We start from the raw sequence: 23,104 nt of genomic DNA on the forward strand, positions 1-23,104 counted from the left end.
CAGTGCCTCCTTTCCATGTCCTTAGTGCCCCTTCCTGTCTTTAGTGCCCCCAGTGCTTCCTTCCCATGTCTTTAGTGCCCCTTCCTGTCTTTAGTGCCCCCAGTGCCTCCTTTCCATGTCCTTAGTGCCCCTTCCTGTATTTAGTGCTCCCAGTGCCTCCTTCCCATGTCTTTAGTTCCCCTTCCTGTCTTTAGTGCCCCCAGTGTTTCCTTCCCATGTCCTTAGTGCCCCTTCCTGTCTTTAGTGCCCCCAGTGCCTCCTTCCCATGTCTTTAGTGCCTCCAGTGCCTCCTTTCCATGTCCTTAGTTCCCCTTCCTGTATTTAGTGCTCCCAGTGCCTCCTTCCCATGTCTTTAGTGCCCCTTCCTGTCTTTAGTGCCCCCAGTGCATCCTTCCCATGTCTTTAGTGCCCCCAGTGCCTCCTTCCTATGTCCCTCTCACTGCCTTCCAGACTTTGTCCCACCCCCACCCCCGAAGCCAGCCTGCCTGCCTGTCTACCTCCCTGGCCAAAGCCAGCCTGCTTACCTGCCTACCTCCTTCCCTCCCTGCCGTGCAAAAAAAAAAAAAAAAAGCTCCCTCCTTCCTTTCCCCGGTCTGCTGCTATCTTACCGCCCTGCTGCTGCTACTGCTAAAGCCGACATAAAGTCTTCTTTCCGACATCAATTCTGACATTGGAGAGGATGTTCTGGACCAGCCAGCCAGCAATTGGAACTTAGATGTTTTGCAGCTAGACCTGTTTTAGAAGCATCTAAGTTCCTCAAAGGTAACCAAACTGACCAGATGACTACTGTATACATGAACGTATGACCAACCCCTCCCACACACATACATATTCCCCCACTGCTCACAAACCCTCCCACCCCACAAAACTCTGTCTCTAGAACAGTAACACTTGGTATGGGAAAACCTAGTAGAGCATCATACAGGTGTCTTAAGTCAGTGTTTTTCAAACGCTGTTCCGCGGCACACTAGTGTGCCGCGAGATGTTGCCTGGTGTGCCGTACGGTGCAGACACTGATTAGGCCTCAGGCCGGGTCCCGCACGCGCTCCCATGAGACTTCCCCGGTCCCCGCTGCTGTTCAGTTTCGATCTTCTGCTCTGACGCAACCGGAAACAGGAAGTTGCAGCAGAGCAGAAGATTGAACACTGAGCAGCCGCGCGTGCGCAGCTCTTTGGGAAAGCGTGCATGTCGCTGAAAAACAAAACCTACAAACTAAGGTGAGGCGAAGGGAGAGAGCTGGCTAAACAGTAGGATCGATTGGGCAGGCGAGTGGTGGCTGCGGGGACCGTGCGATCGCTCGTGTTCCTGGCTCAAATTGGAAGGAGGGAGTGAAAGGGAAAAGGATTCTGGGCCAAGGGGATGAAGACGGAAAGAAAAACCCACAGCAGGAAAGAAAGGGAAGGACAGGCAGGTGAGCCAGATGCTAGAAGCAGGGGGGGGGAAGAAAGAGGGAAAAAAGCTAGATGGGGTTGAAAAGAAGAGACACACTGGTATGGAAGAGGAAGATAGGGGAAATCTGGACACAGGAAGGTAACAGAAAGAGGGGAAATTATGTGCATGGGGCATAAGGACAGAGACATAAAGGGGACATGCCATGGGGATGGTATATGGACACGGGGGGGGAGGGGGCAATGACAGATACATAGGGGAGATATTAGAAATGGAGAAAATAGGAGCACAGAAGCGAGATGGTTTGTGGGGATGGGACAGGGACCGAGCTCGCAGGCTCCAGTGGCTTGCACAAATTACATTGTAACGTGCCATGAAAATAAGAGGGAGGAAGGTAGATAGATAAGCCACGTGAGAGGAGCTGAAGGGTAGTAGAAAGGAACAGATGGTAAAGGAGGGAGGGAAGGGTGGTGGTGGAAAGGAATAGGACAGACATTGAAGGAGGGTGGAGAGGAACAGACCCCGAAGGGAAATGTGGAAGACAGAGTGGGAAGAAGACAGATGCCAGACTATGGGGGAGCGGAGGGAAGAAGATGGGTGCTAGACCAATTGGGGGGGGGGGGGTGAAGGGAGAGGCACAGTAACAGCAAATGGAAGACGTAGAGAGAAGACACACAGTGGATGGAAGGAATTGAATGAGAAGATGTGGAAAGCAGAAACCAGACAACAAAGGTAGAAAAAAAAAATTATATTTATTTATTTATTTTTTGCTTTAGGATAAAATAGTATATTAGTTGTGTTGATAAAAATTTATAAACAAAGCCCTGCCAGCTGAACATCTCTTTCTCTAGTTCAGCAGCAGGAACTTTGATTTATAAGAAAGGAATAAGCTAAATATTACAGTACTAAGGCTTATATGGATGCAGCGGGGACGGTGACGGGGCGGTGAATGGGATGGCAGTGGCGGTGACGGGGCGGTGAAAGGGATGGCGGTGACGGTGACGAGGCGGTGAAGGGAACGGCTGTTGACGAAGAGCTACGTGTGTGTCTTTCTTCGATTCCAGCCAGAATATCAGCTTTGTGTTCAGCCAAACAGGCCCAGGTTTCGCACTGAATAAAGTATTTTATAATTTTTCACTATTCTGTTTACTTAATATTTCATAATAAAGTAATTATAAAATACTTTCTTTGTGTTTATTTGATTCCTATTCAAAAGAATTACTTTATATATAGTCAATATAAGCACAGAGTTATATTTTTTAACATTTTCTAATGGTGGTGTGCCTCGTGATTTTTTTCATGAAACAAGTGTGCCTTTGCCCAAAAAAGGTTGAAAAACACTGTCTTAAGTAACCTGATGAATGGGCTAGGTACATTAGATAGAGTGGGAGCCCGCCAGAACAGTTAGGGAATAATGCTTGAGTACCTAAATAAATTGTAATCCACATAGAATTGTAGGATATGGGGAATATAAATTATTACAAAAAAAAAAAAACCATAGAGAGGAGGACTCAGGCCCATAAGCCACTCTAAACACTACATTTATGGTGGAAAGTGTGAGCCCATTAAAACCCAGTAAAGCCCTACTCTGCTGCTATATAGGTGCCACCTGTAGCCATGAGGGCTATAGGGGTGGTATACAGGTGTATTTAGTAGGTTTTGGAGGAGATTTGGAGGGCTTATCATACATTATAAGGGGCATATAGTGAGATGTACTTCTGGCACTCTTTATGTGACGTTCACAGCAGTGCCCTCTAAGGAGTCCCCCTGCTCTGTTGGCATGTCTGTGTGACCAGTTCATCACAATGCTGGCACCCTCCCGCGATGCCTGCATAAATCTACAATATTACCAATTACCGTATTTTCTCACATATAACGCGCGCGTTATACGTGTTTTTACAAACCGCGCATAACCTTGCGCGTTATACGCGTGAGCGCGTTGTACAAAATTTTTTTTACATAGTTCCCCCCCCCCCGACATCCGGTTCACCCCCCCCCCCGCAGGACCGCTCGCACCCCCACCCCCGAAGGAATGCTCTCACGCACCCGCACCTGCACCCCCACCCCAAAGGACCGCTCGCACGCACTCCCACCCGCACCCCCACCCTGAAGGACCGCTCGCACCCCCACAGCCTCCCGACCCCCCCCCCCATCATGTAGAAGCTCCTACCGGTGTCCTGCTGCTTCCTCTTGGCGGTACCGGCCCTCCTGTGAGCCCTGCGCCTGCGCTGCTTCCTCTTCCGGCTGTTCGCCCTTTCTCTAACGTCAAGCCCTCTTGCCCCGCCGACTCCCCGACATGATCGGGTCAAGAGGGAGCTCAAGCCCTCTTGCCCCAGCCAACCGCAGCACCCCCGACACGATCGGGGAAAGAGGGAGCTCAAGCCCTCTTGCCCCAGCCAACCGCGGCACCCCCGACACGATCGGGGCAAGAGGGAGCTCAAGCCCTCTTGCCCTCCCGACACGATCGGGGCAAAAGGGAGCCCAAGCCCTCTTGCCCCGCCGACTCCCCAAGTCCCCGACAATATCGGGCCAGGAGGGAGCCCAAACCCTCTTGGCCACGGCGACCCCCTACCCCCACCCTGCACTACATTATGGGCAGGAGGGATCCCAGGCCCTCCTGCCCTCGACGCAAACCCCCCTCCCCCCAACGACCGCCCCCCCAAGAACCTCCGACCGCCCCCCCCAGCCGACCCGCAACCCCCCTGGCCGACCCCCATGACACCCCCATCCCCCTTCCCCGTACCTTTGTGTAGTTGGCCGGACAGACGGGAGCCAAACCCGCCTGTCCGGCAGGCAGCCAACGATGGAATGAGGCCGGATTGGCCCATCCGTCCCAAAGCTCTGCCTACTGGTGGGGCCTAAGGCACCTGGGCCAATCAGAATAGGCCCGGGAGCCTTAGGTCCCTCCTGGGGGCGGGTCCTTGGGCACATGGTCGGGTTGGGCCCATGTGCCTCAGGCCCTGCCCCCAGGAGGGACCTAAGGCTCCCGGGCCTATTCTGATTGGCCCAGGCGCCTTTGGCCCCATCAGTAGGCGGAGCTTTGGGACGGATGGGCCAATCCGGCCTCATTCTGTCGTTGACTGCCTGCCGAACAGGCGGGTTTTGCCGTCTGTCGAGGGCAGGAGGGCCTGGGATCCCTCCTGCCCGTAATGTAGTGCGGGGTGGGGGTAGGGGGTCGCCATGGCCAGGAGGGTTTGGGCTCCCTCCTGGCCCGATATTGTCGGGTAGTTGGGGAGTCGGCGGGGCAAAAGGGCTTGGGCTCCCTTTTGCCCCGATCATGTCGGGGGTGCCGCGGTTGGCTGGGGCAAGAGGGCTTGAGCTCCCTCTTGCCCCGATCGTGTCGGGGAGTCGGCGGGGCAAGAGGGCTTGACGTTAGAGAAAGGGCGAACCGCTGGAAGAGGAAGCAGCGCAGGCGCAGGGCTCATGGAAGGGCCGGGACCGCCAAGAGAAAGCAGCAGGACACCGGTAGGAGCTTCTACATGATGGGGGGGGGGGGGTCGTGAGGCTGTGGGGGTGCGAGCGGTCCTTCAGGGTGGGGGTGCGGGTGCGGGTGGGAGTGCGTGCGAGCAGTCCTTCGGGGGGGTGAATCGGACGTCGGGGAGGGCATCAGGCTTTCAGGGTGGGGACAGGACTTCAAGGGGGAGAGGAGAGTCGGGGCGGGCGAAAGGAGAGTCGGGGTGGCCAGAGGAGAGTCGGGGCGGGCGAAAGGAGAGTCGGGCAGCGACGGGAGAATCGGGCAGCATGCGCGGTATACGGGTGTGCGCGGTATATAAAAATTTCTGTACATAAATTTGTGTTTTCCGCGCGCTATACCCGTGTGCGCATTTTACACGGGTGCGCGTTATCTACGTGAAAATACGGTATAATGGGATCTGTTTATACCTTCTCAGTGCTATGCTTTATGGTGGAAATTCTAGAAATGGCACCCTACCAGTGCTTAAGTAACAAATGCCGTTTAAAATGGCAAAAAAATGGCACCGTTAAAGCACCTACCAGCACCTAAATAATACGTGCCAGAATCACAACTTAGGCCACTGAACACCGCTATGAGCATGGCTAACGCCGGAAGTGGCATTAGGCGGTCTAAAGCACCTATGTAGGCACAATTCACGACAAAGATAGGCGCTAGAAATATAGGCCCAGAAAACCATGGCCTACATTTTCAGCGCCTATATTTCACGGAGGCACAATTCTCTATAAGGTGCCATTGGCAGCTGTTTTTTTAGGCGGCTGCCGTATCAGCGTCCTATAGAGAATCTGGTCCTCTATGTATATATGAGAGGTGCTTGGGATTTAAAATATGGTTCAAATTAATAGTAACTCAGATCAACTAACAATCAGATTAAAGAAATATGTAGAAATTTACAATCTCTGTGTCTCAGTAAGATATTTTGTTTAATGTTTCCACACAGTCAGTACTACACATTTACTCTAGCCCTACCCCTTGTTTAGTGAATGGACTTGAACTTTGCTAAGTACTGCTCCAAAAAGAGTCTGATTTAAAACAGAATTTTGCTGAAGCAGCATTTGTGATGTTAGCTCAGTTTAAATAGAAATTTCTCACCTCTGCCCAGGAGATTGTTGTCTCCCTCCCCCCCTCTCCCCCGCTTCCTGGCGAGGCATCCTTCTCCATGGCATATCTTTTCAATCCCTCTGCAGGGCTGGAAGTCAACAATTTTGTCTCACGTTCTGTCATGCTCTCGTTCTCTCATTCTGGCTCTGACTCATACTCAGCTCTCTCACATTCTCATTCTGGTTAATGTCCAGGAAATCCTGGGAGGGCTTAAGGTATCTGGCCAATTGGAATCTTAGGCCACTCCCAGCACATCCCAAAATGCACTGGGAGATAGGCCTATGATTCCGGTTGGAATAGGCACCTAAGGCCCCTCCTATGAGAAGGACCTTAGGCGCCTTTTAAACTTTTCAATTATAGCTGCCGGACGGCTAAGCCTAGGTCAGCCCACATCCCAGCCACCTCCCGCCCTACCCACTCCTCCAAAAATGGCCCTATTCGCTCTGGGCGCACACAGGCAGTCAAAAGGCCTAAGCTGATTGTCGGTACTTGGCCAACCTGTCTTTTTGATCCTCTAAGTGCCCGGGTTTTTAGATATATTTTCGCTTCGATTATGTACCTCAAAATGTTTTGTAAAGGTAGAGTTCAGACTGTCAAAATAACAGCTGTTGTTGTGGTTTACTAGTGGTGCTGGATGACAGCAAGCGGTTGGCAAAAAGAAAGCTTATAGAAGAAAACAGAGAAAAAAAGCGGAGAGATGAACTACAAAAGACTCTTGTGCACAAGCCTGAGCCAACTGAGGAGGAGTGGAGTCTAATACAGGTAGTAACAGAAGCTCATGTGGCAACCAATGCACAAGGAAGCCACTGGAAACAGAAGAGGAAGTTTTTGGTAAGCACCAAACTTCATTCACAGCCTATCTTAGCAATTACATCTGTTCTTCAAGGCCTCTTGCTTATCATTGTGCAACCTACTAGACCACTGAGTTTGTGAAGGGTTTTTTTCTGCAATTAACTATTGCATTTGGTAATCTGTAAGAATGACATGAAGTAGAATATACTAAGGCATTTTAGAATAGGGGGGTCTCTGAATGCAGTTCATGATACTCACTGACAGGTCTGATTTTCAGAAAATCCACCATGCATATTTATAAGATGTGTCTGTATCCTTAGGCACAGTGACACAGTTTAATTACATTTGGTTGAGTTGATCATGATAAATGATCAGACCTGGAGACTAATGTGCTAAAACCATCATGAGATTTTTTTTCCATATATTTTTACAATGAAGGGCCTCATGTGTATGCCAGAAATAGCATACTATACAATAAGGCCTTAAAGTATAGATAGATAGATAGATAGATATCAGGGTGAGGCAAAAAAAAGAAGAACTCCCTAAAGCAGGGGTATCCAACCTTTTGGCTTCCCTGGGCCACATTGGCCAAAAACAATGTTTCTGGGGCCGCGCAAACGCTGCAGCAAGACAGAGGAGGGAGCCGGCAAGATGGTAAACACCCAGGGGCAACAGAGGAAAACACTGCATCGCCCTCAACCGGGGCCGCACAAAATACTTCACGGGGATGCATGCGGCCCTTTGGCCACAGGTTGGAAACCCCTGCCCTAAAGTTTTTGCTGTTTGCTCAGCAACCACTTGAAAAATTCAGTGTGAAATTTTACAGCTTTAGAGGCTGGACTCGGGGAAGCAGAAGGAAGAGGAAGAAAGAGAGATTGGACTGAGGGAGAGAGACACTGGACCAACAGAGGGAGGGGGAACAGTGATGCTGGCCTAAGGAATGGGGGGTGGGTTCAGGAGCTGATGCCAGATCATGAAAAGTGATGGGGGTCAGGGGTGGAGGGTGGAGGAGGAAGTCAAGAGAGAAGCTGGACATGGAGAGGGACATGGACAAAGAAGAGATGTTGGGTGTGGAGGAAACTTAGAGACAAGGACAGAGAGGGCAGGAGGATTGGTACACAGAGGAAAGATGGATAGTGGACAGAGAGAGTGAAGAAAAGGATAGGAAATCCTGGAAAGAGTTAAGAAAAGCAGAGGAGAGCAGAAGAGACACTGGGACAAAATCAATAATTAGAAAACAAAGATATAAAAACAGTATTTTTCCTGAATTTACTACTATTACTACTACTAATCATTTCTATAGTGCTACTAGACATCAAAACATAGGAAAGACAGTCCCTGCTCAAAAGAGCTTACAGTCTGGACAAGAAGGTGCATCTATACACAGTGCTCAGGTGGGGGGATTACAGAGGAAATGATAATACAGATATTGGTGCTTAGAAGGTGGGTTGGAGTTTGGACTTGAAAGCAGCTTCAAAGAAGTGGGCTTTGAGTCTGGATTTGAATACTGCCAGAGATGGAGCTTGACGTACCAAATCAGGTAGTTTGTTCCAGGAATACGGTGCAGCAAATTAGAAGGGATGGAGTCTGGAGTTGGCTGTAGAGGAGAAGGTTACAGATAAGAGAGACTTACTCGATGAGTGGCGAATTTATTAATTATAATATGTCAGCTTTGATAAATATGCAACTGTCTTGCATTTCAGTTTGAGGTGGGGGGGGGAGGTTTAATACAGTGACAGGTTTTCTTTATTGGTCTCAAAGTCATTTTCAAACAGGAAAAATATCAGGATTTCCTGTTCAAAAATATGTGAGAATGATGTTCTTGCACTGAAAAGGTCCAAAATGAATAGCCATTTTCCAATCTGAAATGTCCAAAATGTGAACACCAAAAAAACAGGAATAAAAATGGCTGTCTGGCTTCATTTGTACCAAAGTGGCCACACAGATATCCCCGCAGAGCAGAGAGGTTAGTGCAGTGGACTTTAACAAAAGATACCAAGGTACAAATCCCAACTTAACTTCTTTAATACGTGAGTGTGAGATCCCAGGCATGGAAAAAACCATACTGTACCTAACTGTACAATACCTATCAAGGCTTCTAGGAGAAGCAAAGGATCTCCCTTAATCCTACTCCCCCTTTCAAATCAGAAGTTTTCACAGACCACCAGCAGGACAGAGAAGACCTGGAGGAGATGAAGTAAATGACAAAGAGCGGAGAAAGAGAGAAGGGGACATAGGAGAGACATATAGCCCCTTTTATAAAGCTATGGTAGCAATTCTTCCTCGGCAAATGCACCGAAGCCTATTCAATTCCTATGAGGTTCAGTGCATTTGCCCCAAGAATTGCTAGTGCGGTTTTGTAAAAGGGGTCCATAGTGACATGCATCTGAGCACTTCAAAAATAAGTGTGGTTGTATTAAACAAGGCAAATGTATTTTCGGGCAATAGATTCCAGATTGCAAACATCTTTGATGCCACTGGCATTGTCACTAAGGTCAAAGTGATTCAAGGGCCTGAGGCTAAAGAACTATCTGAGCCTCAAAAGCTTTTTTCAGCAATTTGTTTTGGTTAAATATATAGAGATAGCCAGAAGTGGCTTCAGCATTGGGGAGGGGGGGGGGGACAGGAATGCAGGATCCCCGGCGGCGGCTGCCTATACAAATGGGCGGGAATTGGCAGCCAGGCCGCATACCCCCAACAAGCGGCCCCCGTGTGTTGAGAAACAATGCTCTAGAACATAACTCAGGAGGTAGTGTTGTATAGTAACTAAGTCATTGTAACTAATTGCTGTAGTTAAGTAAAGATTTTTGTTACTTTTACTTGTAAAGAAGTACAGGATAACATTTGTTACTTTTACTGAAGTAATAATTTCACCAATTTTCACCACTATTACCTAGTTACATCTGATGCTTGCAGTAAAAAGTAAATTGTCATTTATGTCTTGCTTCACCTTTTATCAGTAAACCAAATGAAACAGCAAAACCTGGAACAGGATTTTGCTATTGCAAACCTCATCACTCATTTCATCTTAAAGCAGGGGTAGGGAACTCCGGTCCTCGAGAGCCGTATTCCAGTCGGATTTTCAGGATTTCCCCAATGAATATGCATGAGATCTATTTGCATGCACTGCTTTCAATGCATATTCACTGGGGAAATCCTGAAAACCCAACTGGAATTCGGCTCTCGAGGACCGGAGTTCCCTACCCCTGTCTTAAAGTTTACTGTTTAGGGCAGGGGTGTCAAGGTCCCTCCTCGAGGGCCGCCATCCAGTCGGGTTTTCAGGATTTCCCCAATGGATATGCATTGAAAGCAGTGCATGCAAATAGATCTCATGCATATTCATTGGGGAAATCCTGAAAACCCGACTGGATGGCGGCCCTCGAGGAGGGACTTTGACACCCCTGGTTTAGGGATAGTCTATGATAGTGGTTCCCAACCCTGTCCTGGAGGACCACCAGGCCAGTCGGATTTTCAGGCTAGCCCTAATAAATACGCATGAGAGAGATTTGCATATAATCGAAGTGACAGGCATGGAAATCTGCTCCATGCATATTCATTAGGGCTTGCCTGAAAACCAGATTGGTCTGGTGGTCCTTCAGGACAGGGTTGGAAACCACTGGTCTATGGCATGTCATGAAACCAGTAGAATGGTCTGTGTTTGTTGAATTGGTTGAAGATGGTTGCAGTGCTTGGTGAACAGATGGCTCTATCACAACGAACTGCTGGTCATCCCAAGGAAACTTTTGCATTGGTGCACCTGTCCACCAGGGGCAGCGGAATGCTGTCTTGTTTGGCGAGGCCAAGGCACTCCGCACTAGCCCCGGCAAAATCATGCGGCAGCTTCAATTTTAAATGATCGGGCAGCCGCCGCGCAGCATCAAGAAGAAGGCCTGCCCCCGGAAGTCTTCATTCTACTTCCGGGGGCAGGCCTGATCCTTGAAGCTGAATGGCGGTGGCTGCCCGATCTTTTTAAGTTATACCCTGGGAGTCGGGAGGGGGGGGGTCGGGCACCAGTTTTTGGGGAGGCCATGGCCCCTGTGGCCTCCCCTGTTCTGACGCCTATGCTGTCCTCTAAATTGATAGCCTTTAGAGAGGAAATCTGCTTGTTTATCACCCGAGACTGAAGGGTTCCCATACATGACATTCTTGAATCAGTTCTCAAAATTATTCAGAGTTTACAATTAGTTGAAAAATTGTTAGAAAAGTAAGACAGTGATTCCAACTTTGTGAAAGCCTTCTCTGTAATTGCCAGCATGATGATGATAATGAAGATGAAGATGCAAGTGATGAATTAGACTACACTGCTTCTAATGAAAATGATAATAACAGTGACGATGATAAAGTATTCTTCATTATACGAAAGTCAAGGGCCAGATAGAGATTTCTTGCAATATCTGCAGTTTAAAAATATCAGTAATACTGCAGCCTAGACTGATTTTAAGGAACTTTTTAATCCAACTGAACAATCCACTTTCAGCCAGTGCCTTTTTACCTGTACTTGTTTAATAATAACTCACAAGCACATTCACTTGAATGACAAGTCATTTTCCAAATAGCGGTATATAAGAATTAAATTAAATTAAATTAAATTAAAAGCAAATTGAATTGAATTGTAGAGCAATAAAGTTATTGAGATTAAAAAAATTAACAATAATTGCATTCATTGTAGTTATGGGGAATTAAGTGACTTGCCCAGGGTCACAAGGAGCAGCATGGGATTTGAACCCACAATCTCAGGGTGCTGAGGCTGTAACTCTATCCACTGTGCCACACACTCCCCAACTGAGTACTGTGAGTCATTTGGAAAGTATATGGCTGTGAGAATGTTTCTCATGGTTTAAAACTTGTTTTATTTGTTATATCTAGCCAGAAGATATTGGGCAGGCACCAATAGTCAATGCTCCAGAAGGTGGAAAGGTGGACTTAGAAGCCTTTAGTCAGTTTACAAAAATCATCACACCAGCAATTACAAGAGTGGTGGATTTTGCCAAAAAGTTACCCATGTTTTGTGAGGTGAGAAAACATATATTCATATTTTTTTTTTTATTTTAGATGAATTCATCCAAAACCTTGCCATGAAGTTAGCAGAATGTGGAAAAATGGTGTTGTTTTTAAAATATATAAATTGCATTTGCACTATGTTATGCTTATTGTGTATATTAGCAGTAAATCTGAGAGACTGAGATCATGTTCCCTGGCTTAAGAATGAAGTTCATTGCTATCATGCAGCAATTAGTACAAGAAGTACTGATTATAATTATAATATGATCAAATGATTATAACATGATCATATGATTATGATATGATCAAATTTGACTTAAAAGGGGCTGATGAAAAGTTCTTAGTCCAACCAACAAAGTTGGGGCAGTCTCCGTCAAGGGCTATTCACTTAGCACATTGATTTTCCACTTTATTTGTTCCATCAGAAAAATACAGAACAAAAAAGAGGGAAACCACTGCACTAAGGCCCTCGTCTATCAAACTGCACTAGCAGTTTGTAGTGCGGTGAGCCATGCTAAATGGCCCGCGCTGCTCTCGATGCTCATAGAGTTCCTATGAGCTTCAGGAGCAGCGCGGACCATTCAGCGCAGCTCTGCGCTAAAAACTGCTAGCGCAGTTTGATAGAAGAGGCTTTAAGTGTATAACCCTTGATGAAGACTGCCCCAATCTTGTTGGTTGGGCTGAGAACTTTACAGCGGCCCCTCACAATAACTGAAGTCACTAAGAAAATCTGCTATAGCAGCATTTAATCTTTGAAAGGGCAGCTAGATAAAATAAAGGAAATGACTGTAAAAAGCTCAAAGAATCAGCTGCTAAGGTTAGGACTTTAAATCAGGCGTGGTTTCTCCCATGTCTGTCTCAACAGCAGTTTATGGACTTTTCCTACAGAAAATTGTCCAAACCTTTTTTAAAACCAGCTACATTAACTGCATTCCAAAGCTTAACTATTCTCTTGAGTGAAAAAATATTTCCTCCTATTGGTTTTAAAAGTACTACTCTGTAAATTCATCAAGCATCCTCTAGTCTTTGTATATTAAGATCGTGATGCAGTAAAAAAAATTCGATCCACTTGTGCCTGTTCTAGACCACTCAAGATTTTGTAGACTTCAATCATATCTCCTCTCAGCCATCTCTTTTCCAAGCTGAAGAGCCCTAACCTCTTTAGTCTTTCCTCATATGAGAGGAGTTCCATCCCCTTTATGGTTGCTCTTTGAACCTTTTCTAGTGCCGCTATATCTTTTTTGAGATAAGGAGACCAGAACTGAACGCAATACTCAAGGTGAGGTCACACCATTAAGCAATATGGAGGCATTATAACGTTCTTAGTCTTTTTTACCATTCCTTTTCTAATAATTCCTAGCAACTTGTTTGCTTTCTTGGACAATGATGCACATTGGGTGAAAGGCTTCAGTGAATTGTTCATGATGATACCCAGATCTTTTTCTTGAGTGCCGACCCCCAAGGTGGACCCTAGCATCCAGTAACTATGATTTGGATTATTCTTCCCAATGTGCATTATTTTGCATTTGTCCAGTCTTCCAATTTCCTATGTGCATGTGTTTTTACAACTTTGAACAGTTTAGGGCTCCTTTTACTAAGGTGCGTTAGGGCATTAACGCGGAATAGCGTGTGCTGAATTGCCGCATGCGCTAGACCTTAACACCAGCATTGAGCTGGTGTTAGTTCTAGCCACGGAGTGCGTGGTGTAGTGCGCAGTAATATCCTGCATACGCTAAAAACGCTAGTGCACCTTAGTAAAAGGAGCCCTTAGTATCATCTGCAAATTTAATCACCTCACTCATAGTTCCAGTTTCCAGATCATTTATAAATAAGTTAAATAGCACTGGTCCCAGTACAGATTCCTGCGGCACACCACTATTTACCTTCCTCCATTGAGAAAAATGGCCATTTAACCCTACCCTTTGTTTTCTTTCCGATAATCAATTCTTAATCCACAATTGAACAATGCCTCCTATCTCATGACTCTTTAATTTTCTCAGGAGCCTCTCATGAGGAACTTTAACGAAAGCTTTCTGGAAATCTAGATACACTACATCAACTGGCTCGCCTTTATCCACATGTTTATTCACACCTTCAAAGAAGTCAAGCAAATTGGTGAGGCAAGACCTCCCTTGGCTGAATCCATGTTGACTGTCTCATTAAATCATGTTTGTCTACATGTTCCACAATTTTATTTTTTATAATTGTTTGCACTATTTTTCCCAACACTGAGATCAGGCTTACTGGTCTGTAATTCCCCGGATCTCCCCTGGAACCCTTTTAAAAAATCGATGTAACATTGGCCATTCTCCAATCCTTAGACACTACAGAGGATTTTAGAAACAGGTTACAGTTCACTAACAACAGATCATCAGTTTCATATTTGAGTTCTTTCAGTACCCTGAGATGTATACCATCCAGTCCAGGTGATTTATCACTCTTTATCTTGTCAATTTGGCTTAGTACATCTTTTAGGTTCACCAAGATTTCTTTCAAATCCTCCACCTCATCACTCTTGAAAACTATTTCTAGTTCAGGAAGATTTCATCATCTTCCGTAAACACCAATGCATTCAGTCTCTCCACTATGACCTTATTCTCCCTGAGCCCACCTTATACTTCTTTATCTCCAACGGTTCCATGAATTCCCTCACAGGTTTTCTGCTTTTTGATGTACCTAAAAAAATTTTTACTATGAGTTTTTTGCATCTAACTTGCCAGTGCTTATGTCTCGTCTTATTTTCTTCATTGGGATCATTTTTCCATTCTTTAAATTAGGGCTGCCCAATTCCAGTCCTCAAGATCTATGGCAGGTCAGGTTTTCAGGATATCCACAATGAATATGCATGAGAGAGATTTGCCTGCACTGCCTTCTTGGTATGCAAATTTGTCTCATGCATGTTCATTGTGGATATCCTGAAAACCTGGCCTGCCAGTAAATCTCGAGGACCGGAATTGGGCAGTCCTGCTTTAAATGATGTTTTCTGGCTGTAATAGCCTCTTTCACTTCACATTGTAACCACACCGGCTCTCGTTTTCTCTTCTTTCCACCTTTTTTAATACGTGGAATAAATCTGATCTGGGCTTCCAATATGGTATTTTTAAACGACATCCATGCCTGGTTTACACTTCTGACCTTTGCCACAGCCCCTTTTAGCTTCTTTTTAACCATTTTCCTCATTTTATCATAGTCACCCTTGTGAAAATTAAATGCAGCTACAACAGATTTCTATAGCAACATTACTCCAGTTATCAGCTCAAATTTGATCATGTTATGGTCACTGTTTCCCACAGAGTCCAACACAGTTACCTCCTGTACTATGTTCTGCATTTCACTAAGCACAAAATCTAAAATAGCTCCTCCTCTTGTCGGTTCCTGGACCAGTTGCTCCAAGAAGCAGTCATTTATAACATCTAAGAATTTTACCTCCCTAGCACTCCCTGATGTAACATTTATCCAGTCATTGTTGAGGCAGTTGAAATTATCAATACAAAAAGGTTTTTTGTGTGCCCAGGCTATGTGATAAGGACTCTGGAGCCCACAATCCATGCTAGAGGGGTGTCTAAGTCTTCCAAAACCGATTACAGGAAATTCAATACCCAAACCAAACCTGAAAGACAAAAATATGAAATGGAGGAACAAGGCCTCGGTTTGTCTTCATTTCAGAAATAGTAATTGAAATCACCCATTATTAAACTGTTGCCCAATTTGTCAGCTTTCCTAATCTCTGAAAATATTTCTTCATCTGTCTGGTGAAATCAGTTAGTTTAGCAGGGTTTAAAAACGTTTTGGATAATTTCCTAAAAGAGAAGTCCATAGGTCATTCATGAGATGGCTTGGGGAAATCCACTGCTTATTTATAGGCAGCATAAAATCTCTTTTACTACTTGGGATCTAGCTAGGTACTTGGGACTTGGATTGGCCACTGTTGGAAACAGGATACTGGGCTTGATAGACCTTTGGTTTTTTCCCAGTATGGGAATTCTTATATTCTTATGCAGCTGGCCATTTAAGCAGGTTCTGTCACAAATGATTTATGTCAAGTACTACTTTTGTGATGTGCAATAAACAAGACAAAGATTGAAATATTTAACATTTTTATACAGTGTGATGTAATATAACAAAATATAATTTTTAGAGCAAACAATAAATCTTAGCTTCTTTTATTAGAACAACTATTGTATTATTATTCAGAAATTAATATTTAGACAAAAAATATTTAAGAAGCTATTATATTATAGTTGCCATGTGAAGACCAAATCATCCTCCTGAAAGGCTGCTGTATGGAGATCATGTCCCTGCGGGCAGCAGTACGTTATGACCCAGAAAGTGAAACTTTAACACTGAATGGAGAAATAGCAGTGACCAGGGGACAGTTGAAAAATGGAGGACTTGGTGTTGTGTCCGATGCAATTTTTGACCTGGGCATGTCTTTGTCTTCATTCAACCTGGACGATACCGAAGTTGCCTTGTTGCAGGCTGTGCTCCTCATGTCCTCAGGTTAGTGCATACAGTCTCCAGGATTTTCACATTAATTTTGTTGATTTTCACATTCATGTTGTTAAATACTTTACCAAAGTCTTTATAGTATTAGTAGTCATTTGTAGATGATAAGGCTGAATCATATGTGTTTGATAATGCTTTCATTTTTAGAAAAAAAAAAAAAAAGAAGAAGAATTTGAGGGGAGATAATATAACAGAAATTCAGAGTTGTGTCTCCTGCCTATAAATTCCCTTACTGAGATTACTCAAAAACCCTGTTAGGATACAGATACAGTAGAATCTCCGTTAACCGGCACTCACACAGCCGCCCAAAAAATTGCCAGGTGAAAATAAAAGACCCCGAAGCACCAGTGGCAACAGTCCTGATCCACAAACCCCGTCCCTCCCTCAAACCCCGAAGCACTAGAAGCAGCAGCATTCCTGAGCCATAGCCCCACAAACCCACCTCCCTCCTGACCCGAAGCACCAGCGTGGCAGCGGTCCAGAACCATAAATCTCCCCTCCCTCCCTCAAGCCCCCAAAGCAACTGAGATGCGAACCTCCTCCCTCCTATCCTGAAGCAGCAGCACAGCAGCGGTCCTAAGCCGGAAAGCCCCCCTCCCTCTCTCAAGCCACGAAATAGCAGAAGCAGGCGGCAGTCCTGAGCCACGGACATCCTCACTCCCTCCCTCCCTTCCTTACCCAAAGCGGCAGCCGGTCAGCAGGAGAATGCGCTCCAAACAGGCTGCTTGCAGCAAGTCCTGGCAGCAACTTTCCTCTGACATGTCATTTCCGATGCATCAGAGGAAAGGCCCTGCTAGGGCTGGCTGCGAGTAGCCTGTTTGGAGCAAGTTTTGCTGTAGGTGTCATTTTCAGCAGTACTCTCCATTTAAGTGCCATTGAACATGACCAGTTAGCCCTGAACAAGAGATTTAACCAGCCATTTCTTGCCTTTTTAAATTGCTTTGAATGAATATCAACCCTCCGATGGGTTTGTTTGTTTTTTACCTGTTATCAATAAAGTGGAATAAGGTTCATTCATTTAACACTAATGACCATTATCAAAATTGGCATCAGTGCCCTTGAATGTCAAAATTTAGTTTCCCTGCGTGTTATATCTTCATTCTCCTTCTGTGTGTTGCTGCCTACAAAATTTACTGTGACTTGCTGAATTTCCCTTGGGTGTAAATTGTAGATCTTCATAGCAACCCCTGAAAAATCTTCCATTGCCATGGGTTGATGGCTGTTTGGAAAAGGAAGTATTGATTGCCAACAGAAAAACAAATAGGCAATTCACAAGAACAGAAGAGATTGTTTAAAGGATATGGGTTTAAAGACAATAATATTTATAAACTAGGGGCAGAGACATGATGGCCGTGCAATCAGGTTGGAACTGCAAGCCTCCCTCTGCAATGCTGGGAAGGGGATGGAAAAAAAGCTACTTTCTCATCAAGATTATAGTGGAACTCAAAGGTGACTGTATGTTGTGATTTTAATGTAGCCAAACAGGTGGAAAGTGATGACACAATCCTGTGCTTGGGTGTTTACTCTTAACTCTAACCATGGTCATCCCCTCCGTATAATTCCCCCTAACCTCTCCTCTTCTCCAGAAATCCTTTCTCGTCAAAACCTCAAGCATGTCAACTGCCTCCCAAATTGTACATTTACGGGAATTGCACTATCTCCTAATTGTACAGCTCCTCAAATTGTAAATCTACAGTCATCTTTTCTGTATCCTATTCACTAAATTGTAATTCTCCAATCTTCTTGTAATTCTCCTGGAAATGTCCAGCTGTTTCTTTTGTAATCCGCCCAGAACTGCAAGGTACAGGCGGAATAGAAGCCATTAATGTAATGTAATGTTTAGGGAGAGGAGTGGTCAGCAGGAAAAAGAAGATAGCGATTGCGTATAAGTCTGTGGTCAGACCTCATTTAGAATACTGTGTTCAGTTATGGAGACCACACCTTCAAAAAATATAATCAGAATGGGAACAGTTCAGAGGGTGGCTACTAAGCTGGTCAGTGGTCTTCATAATAATGAATTTGGAGACCGATGTAAGGATCTCAGTATGTAAACTTTGGAAGTATGCTGTTCTCGGCCAGTGAAGATTTGAAGAGGTTCCAGGGGGAGGGGGGAGAAAAGTTGCACCAAAGTTGCATCCAGGGCAGTTCACCCCCCTTTACTACTCCAGTGCATGTAACACATATGTACCGTATTTTCACCCATATAACGCGCATACGCGTATAGCGCGCGGGTCCAAAGCATTTCAGTAAAAAAAAATTTATATAGCACGCACACGCGTATACCGCGCATGCTGCTATAACCTCCTCCCACTCCCGCTTACTCTTCTGGCCTGCGAACCGGCATCCTCCCCCCCCCTCGCTCGCATCACCCCCCCTCCCCCGCGATCCTACATCCCCCCCCAGCACCGCAAGACATCTCTTACCCGATTGGGCACCGGCACCAGCACCAATGCACAGGACGTGCCAGTGCCAGTGCCCGAAGATCCTCCCTCGTTGTTGCTGTGCTGGGCTGGGCTGTGCTGGGCGGTGCGAGGGAGATCCTCCTTCTTCCTCGTGCCGGGCTGGACTGGGCTTTGAGCATTTGCGCATGCTCAAAGCCTTCTGGTCTCGCTCTCTCCGAGATTCTGAGAATGTCGGAGAGAGCGAGACCAGAAGGCTTTGAGCATGCGCAGATGCTCAAAGCCCAGTCCAGCCCGGCACGAGGAAGAAGGAGGATCTCCCTCGCACCGCCCAGCACAGCCCAGCCCAGCAACAACGAGGGAGGATCTTCGGGCACTGGCACTGGCACATCCTGTGCATTGGTGCTGGTGCCGGTGCCCAATCGGGTAAGAGATGTTTTGCGGTGCTGGGGGGGATGTAGGATTGTGGGGGAGGGGGGGTGACGCGAGCGGGGGGGAGGATGCCGGATCGGAATGAAAAAAAAAAATTGTACAACGCGCTCACGCGTATAACACGCAAGGTTATGCACGGTTTGTAAAAATCGTGTATAACGCACGCATTATATGTGTGAAAATAGGGTAAATGGTAGCATCTAGTTTAAGGAACTGCCCCATTAATGTCTTATGAGACACAAAGCCAAAAGCAAAGTGGCTCAAGTATTGGAGGAGTGGCCTAGTGGTTAGGGCTGCAGCACCCTGAGGTTGCGGGTTCAAGCCCAGCGCTGCCCCTTGTGACCCTGAGCAAGTCACTTAACATTCCATTGCCCCATGTACGTTAGTCAGATTGTGAGCCCACCAGAACAGATATGGAGAAATACTCGAGTACCAAAATGTACACTGCTTAGGCCAGTAGTTCTTAAACCTGTCCTGGGACAGTCCCTACAATGTGATTGATGGACAAGAGCACTTTACTCTCTTTTGCATGCGTTAGTAAGGGTTTCAAGATATCCCTAATGAATATGCATGAGAGAAATTTGCATGCCCTACTGCCTACTTTACTAACCTACCCTTACTAACGCATGCAAAAGAGAGTAAAGTACTCTTGTCCATCAATCACATTGTAGGTTTTATTCAAAAAGATAAGTTGCCTAATTCTGGTAATCAGATACTGACCTGTTGAGATACTCTGAATATCAGGACTTGATTATCCAAAAAGATATCCATTTAGGAGCAATATTCATTTATCATGATGTACCTTTAATCCAATGTTCTGGGAGCCAGTTGTGGTCCTCACTGACCCTAAGTGTGGCTCCCTAGCTGTCTTCTCTCAATAAGATATACTGTCCCCCCCCCCCATATTGTCCAGAGGCTTTCTGCTGAACCTGTCCCCAGAACAACTGCTCTGTTTTCCTTCAAGACTGTGTAGTTCTCAGTGAGTCTGAGTTTATACAGCAAGAGGGAAACACGATTTGAAGGGATTGAAGGCAGGATGATGGCTGACTGGGATGAAAGACTGGTGGAAGTTGAGACTGATTAGTATAAGTTTGAGAGACAGTATACAGTATATTGGGAGTAGATTGCAAGCTCTTCTGAGTAGCCTTTCAGCGCTATAGAAATTATAAATAGCTAGTACTAGAAGAGTTTTCTGGTAAATATGGGTTGGGGAGGCAAGATGGACTGAGGGGCAGAGAGGGAGTCTGAAGAATCAAATTTCATTTTATGTACACATATTTCTCTGATCAATTGGAATGGCTACAACCCTGGAGAGCTATAGGCACCATCCATTTTATCAAAGACTGACTTCTCATTGAAAGCTTTGTTTTGTTGTGCTTTTGTTCTTTTGTTGTGTTTTAGTTTGTTTTTATTCCCCCAATGTTGCCCCCCCCCCCCCATTGAAAAATAGTAAAGATCACTGCCTTAAACAGAAGTCCATAAACCATCTAGTTTCTCATTGGGATACTAATTCAGTATGTAGATGGACCTGCTTTGTAATATGGATAGATTTATCCTGAACCTTAGAATGTCAGTAGTTCTAAGTTACAATCTGCTCGCTATTCAGCACTATTTAGCCAGCCGGCAACGGCTCTTAGTCGGCTAAATATCGCTAAGTTGGCTAACTGCTGATATTCAGTGGGAGATGGCCAACTATCTCCCACTGAATATTCCGATCAGCAGATTGGCTGGTGACTGGTTATGTCACAAGACATAGCTGGTCACCACCAGAATTCATTGGCTGATCAGCTAAGTCTAGCGGTCAGACAGACCCGCCTAAAAAGCAGGTCTATCTTTGGCTTCTATGCCTTAGCCGAGCAGCCAATGAATATCGGCTTGGCTGTCTAAGTCTTTGGCGGCTGCATTTAACCCAGAAATTCAATGCCATTGGCCAGATACAACCCCAGCATGAAATATCTGGGTTCACCGCCAACCACAGGAGGTAGCTAGGCTGCCTCTCATGGCCTAAATATTGGCCCCAATGAATCTATGAAAAGCCTTTAAATTAGAAAGGTCCATAGATTTGGAAGCTCTGCTGAAACTATCTCTGATAATTCATAGCCAGAGTAACAAATGTACCCTTCATAAGAATTTTGGTAATGTTGAAATCTGAGGCCTCATTATGTATCTTTTCTTCTTATGTATGAATTGAAGTTTCCGATTTACATTCTTTTTGTTTTCAAATATGCTCTATTTAACATGAAACCATCAACTGGCAAGTCAGATAATAAATATTGACTGTACCTACTTTAGGAGTTAAGTGCCTAGTCCTTTTAAGTTCGTTAATAACATTTAGCATATCTTTTCTTGTTTACAGATCGTCCAGGTCTCATCAGTGTAGACAGTATAGAGAAATGTCAGGAAGGGTTCCTGTTGGCATTTGAACACTACATCAATTACAGAAAGCACAAGGTTGCACACTTTTGGCCAAAGCTACTGATGAAGGTTACTGACCTCCGAATGATTGGAGCCTGCCATGCTAGCCGATTCTTGCACATGAAGGTGGAATGCCCCACAGAACTCTTTCCTCCTTTATTCTTGGAGGTGTTTGAGGATTAGAAAGACACAGCATTGTTTTTTGGACTCCAGTAACATGGCTGGAGTGTCGTGTCATTCTACTGCCTTTATTATCAGCTTCTATTTTTATATTATGTCTACAGATGAATGACAAAGTCCCTCTAATGTGGGTATTTGTGACTGCAGTGTTTTCCTCATCCTGTCCTTAGACTGAGTGCTTTACAGAAGTGGGGAAAGGGGGAAATGTGCATTCAGAGTCCCATGGGATCCTTGTTCATTAAGAAGTGATTTTTAATCATTCACTGCTGAGGTAACAGAATTCTTTAGGGGTCTAAGGTACACTATTTGTGATCTGTATATCTTGATGATATTTGCTAAAATCTGTCATTTTGCATACCAGCACCCTAAATAATATAAACAGGCTTCATCGGCCTCTATGCTTGGAGATATGGAACTATGCAATCTTCTCAGAATGCAGTCAAATATTTAGTGAGCTAGTATAAATATCTTCAGACCAGAGAGCAGCATGGCATTGCATTGCACTTGTTGGGGCATATGATCCGTAGGTATTATCATATTCTATCAGACCAATATTCAAAAGGCAATTATGTGTTTGGTACAATGCCAAAGGTGCAACTGCTTTTTAAAGGTTCTTCTGAGGGCAATCACATAACAGGGAAAATAGTAGGATCTCATTCTATAAAAGAATGACGGCGCCTGCCTTTTTTTATAAAATACTGGCCTAACTGAGTATATAAGTGTTGAAGAAACCTATGTAACTTATAGTAAGTTATGCAAGTAAGCTTTTTTTTTTCAGTTCAAAAAGTTTTTTATTTGATCCTTGACCATGCTGTGCCCTATTTCTATTCATGTGTACACTGCCCTTGCAAATGCACACTATGTAAGATAACTGCATATTTACAGAATAGTGCTTATGTGGAATTTTCGCATTTGCATGCAAATACTCGTATGTGTACGTACATGTGTAAATGTCATTTTCACCACATTTACATCTGTAATGGTCACATTAAAAGTTAGCACTTACAGTATGTTTTTATATATATATATATATATACACACACACACAATATGTTCATATATATATATATATACAGTATATTCATATATATATATACAGTTCATATATATATATACTGTGAAAATATATATATATATATATACAGTGTATATATATATATAGTGTTATATGTGCACTTTTTATATGCAAAGTGCAATATATAGAGCAAAAAAGGGGTGGGGCCAAGGGACTAAGTGTGCCAAGAAGGGAGTTGTGATAAATGCCTTTATGAGTTGTCCAGAGCTCTGCTGTGCCTAAAGGGTCCATTGAAACTTTTCAGGTTGAACTGGCAATACAAGTTTATAATCCTATAAAACACTGGCAGGTCGGTATTCAAAGTGATTTAACCAGCACAGAGCTCCTAGCCAGTTAAATTGC

At 44.8% G+C, this 23,104-nt stretch overlaps 1 protein-coding gene across 2 annotated transcripts in view; it reads left to right on the forward strand.

Annotated features, from left to right (window-relative positions):
* Positions 1-22,093, forward strand: part of THRB (thyroid hormone receptor beta) — a 236,230-nt gene extending 214,137 nt beyond the window's left edge. For both annotated transcript variants that reach the window (XM_033930174.1, XM_033930175.1), the window contains 4 exons: positions 6,588-6,793; positions 11,621-11,767; positions 15,997-16,255; positions 21,449-22,093. In XM_033930174.1, coding sequence (XP_033786065.1) covers positions 6,588-6,793; positions 11,621-11,767; positions 15,997-16,255; positions 21,449-21,690 — 854 coding nt within the window. In that variant the 3' untranslated portion in view covers positions 21,691-22,093. The remainder of the gene's footprint in view (positions 1-6,587; positions 6,794-11,620; positions 11,768-15,996; positions 16,256-21,448) is intronic.
* The last annotated feature ends 1,011 nt before the right edge of the window (positions 22,094-23,104 follow it).

Source organism: Geotrypetes seraphini, chromosome 2, assembly GCF_902459505.1.
Source record: "Geotrypetes seraphini chromosome 2, aGeoSer1.1, whole genome shotgun sequence".
In the NCBI taxonomy this organism is placed as follows: domain Eukaryota; kingdom Metazoa; phylum Chordata; class Amphibia; order Gymnophiona; family Dermophiidae; genus Geotrypetes; species Geotrypetes seraphini.